The 2,848-nt window shown below is 52.7% G+C and overlaps 1 protein-coding gene across 1 annotated transcript in view; it reads left to right on the top strand.

Annotated features, from left to right (window-relative positions):
* LOC105519145 (iron/zinc purple acid phosphatase-like protein) overlaps positions 1-2,848 on the top strand; it is a 38,032-nt gene that overhangs the window by 29,632 nt on the left and 5,552 nt on the right. The window contains exons 4-10 of the mRNA XM_011952415.1: positions 1,216-1,339; positions 1,569-1,631; positions 1,729-1,843; positions 1,940-2,047; positions 2,141-2,198; positions 2,279-2,346; positions 2,457-2,528. Coding sequence (XP_011807805.1) covers positions 1,216-1,339; positions 1,569-1,631; positions 1,729-1,843; positions 1,940-2,047; positions 2,141-2,198; positions 2,279-2,346; positions 2,457-2,528 — 608 coding nt within the window. The remainder of the gene's footprint in view (positions 1-1,215; positions 1,340-1,568; positions 1,632-1,728; positions 1,844-1,939; positions 2,048-2,140; positions 2,199-2,278; positions 2,347-2,456; positions 2,529-2,848) is intronic.

Raw genomic sequence — 2,848 nt, forward strand, 5'->3', positions numbered from 1 at the left:
GGCTCACTGCAGCCTCCACGTCCTGGGATCAAGCCATTGCCCTGCCTCAGCCTCTCGAGTACTTGGGATTATAAGTGCCCACCCCCATGCCTGGTTAAATTTTGTATTTTTAGTAGAGATGAGGTTTCACCATATTGGCGAGGCTGATCTTGAACTCCTGACCTCAGGTAATCAGCCCACCTTGGCCTCCCAAAGTGCTGGGATTACAGGCGAGAGCCACTGCGCCCAGGCTTACTGTGCTGTTCTAATGGGGATTTTCTGTCGCCCTCACTCTTCCAAGATTTATTAATTGAGATCCTCCTGCAAGACTGACTTGTGTCTTCTGCCACATTTGTTCAGTTGGTTAATTGTTTATTTATGTCTGTGTGAACTCATAGGTAATTTATTTTACTCTGCAGGTTATTATCCAAGATGACTGTTATTTATCTGGATGTTTAAGTTGTGCCGGCTCCGGCCATCAGTGGGCTCCTGTCTCCTTTCCACTCGTCCCCTCCTTATTCTCTGGCACTTCAAAACATTCCAGGATCATCATGTGTTTTTTCTGCTCAGTCTTGGAATCTACCCCTTCTCCATGGAGCGAGGCTTAGTTTTTTAATTTTTTAATTTAATTAAAAAAATGTTGGCCACACACAGTGGCTCACGCCTGTAATCCCAACACTTTGTGAGGCCGAGGCGGGCAGGTTGCTTGAAGTCAGGGGTTCGAGACCAGTCTGGGCAACATGGTGAAACCCCGTCTCTATAAAAAAATACAAAATTTAGCCATGCATGGCGGTGCACACCTGTAGTCCCAGCTACTTGGGAGGCCAAAGTGGGAGGATCGTTTGAGCCCGAGAAGTCGAAGCTGCAGTGAGCTGAGATTGTGCTACCGCGCTCTAGCCTGGGGACACAGCGAGACCCCATCTCAAAAACAAAAATGTCTTTAATAGAGACAGTCTCACTATGTTGCCCAGGCTGATCTCGAATTCCTGGGCTTAAGTAATTCCCCCGCTTGGCCTTCCAAAGCTACTGCTTATAAATGATTAAGAGCAACGTGAGGCAGGGTGCGGTGACTCACGCCTGTAATCCCAGCACTTTGGGAGGCTGGCTTTGAATTCCTAGGCTCAAGTGATACTCCTGCCTCAGCCCCTAAAGTGCTGGGGCTAACCTGGCTCTCTCAATTCCAATGAAAGCAGAGCTGGGCCTGGGTCCTCACCCTCCTTCCACCCCCTCCCCCAGGAGACTTTGCCTACAACATGGATCAGGACAATGCCCGCGTTGGGGATAGGTTCATGCGGCTCATTGAACCTGTGGCTGCCAGCCTGCCGTACATGACATGCCCCGGGAACCATGAAGAACGCTAGTGAGGACCGAGGGCTGTGGCGGTGGGCAAGGGCTGGATCAATGGAAACGGTCCTGTTCTTCTTAGTGTCTCCCTTGAGTCTCTCATGCTGCAACATTTCAATTGTGGTAGCAAGAGGAGATGGGGGTGGGCTGGAAGCCAGACTCAGGGCCCAACAGTGGCAGGGTATAGGAGTAGGGCTATGAAATTCAGTCCCTCACCTCCATCCCTTGTACTTCCTTTATTCTAGCAACTTCTCTAACTACAAGGCTCGCTTCAGCATGCCCGGGGATAATGAGGGCCTGTGGTACAGGTAATGTGCAAGTGCCGGGGGACTGGCCCTCTCCCCTGAAGGATGGGAGATGCAGAGGGAGCCCCGGTCCCTGACCCCTGCCCTTTGACTCCTCCAGCTGGGATCTGGGTCCCGCCCACATCATCTCCTTCTCCACCGAGGTCTATTTCTTTCTCCATTACGGCCGCCACCTGGTACAGAGGCAGTTTCGCTGGCTGGAGAGCGACCTCCAGGTAACCTGGGTGGAGGTCCCCTATAGTCCCCTGGCCGGCCCCACCTCCCCCTCCACCCCCCACTCCTAGCCCCTCACCCTGGGCCCTTCTCCCTAGAAAGCCAATAAGAACCGGGCAGCCCGGCCGTGGATCATCACCATGGGGCACCGGCCCATGTACTGCTCCAATGCAGATCTGGACGACTGCACACGATATGAAAGCAAGGTGAGGCCCCTCCCTGGGAGACAGTGGGGAGGTGCTGAGAGCCAGGTGCGTGTCGGTCTGCGTCACCCTCACCCACTCATTCACCCTGCCCAGGTCCGCAAAGGCCTCCAAGGCAAGCTGTATGGTTTGGAGGATCTTTTCTACAAATACGGTGAGCAACCCTTGGGACCCATGCCCCACACCCTACCTCTGCCCGCTTCAGAGGTCTGATCCCCGCTTGCTCTATCTCAGGAGTGGATCTGCAGCTGTGGGCTCATGAGCACTCGTATGAACGACTGTGGCCAATTTACAACTACCAGGTGAGGCACGTGGAGGGCTGGGCGCCCACGCAGCTGGGGTCAGGGTGGTCAGATGTCCCCAGAATGGCCTCATGTGACTGCCCGCCACCCAACGTTGTTCCCTTCCCCAGGTATTTAATGGCAGCGGAGAGATGCCCTACACGAACCCGCGAGGACCTGTCCACATCATCACAGGATCTGCCGTGAGCAGGGGGACGGTTGCCTTTGCTTTCTCTCTCTCTTCCTATCCGTGGAGGGCTGACTTTGTTCCAGCCTGAGTGCTAGGTGCTTTATACAGTGCATATCACTTAACCCTCAACCCTAAAGTCAGGAACTCCTAGCAGCATGTCCATTGGATGGATCCAGGAAAAGAGGCACAGACAGGAAGATACTACAGTGAGTTATGATCACTGTCATGTACTGTGTACTATACTGTACTGTAGCCTAGGTGACAAAGCAAGATCCCATCTCTAAACAAAAAAACGAAACAAAACAAAAAAACTATCTTTTTTTTTTTTTTTTT

This window comes from Colobus angolensis, unplaced genomic scaffold (genome assembly GCF_000951035.1).
Source record: "Colobus angolensis palliatus isolate OR3802 unplaced genomic scaffold, Cang.pa_1.0 Scaffold34, whole genome shotgun sequence".
Lineage (NCBI taxonomy): Eukaryota > Metazoa > Chordata > Mammalia > Primates > Cercopithecidae > Colobus > Colobus angolensis.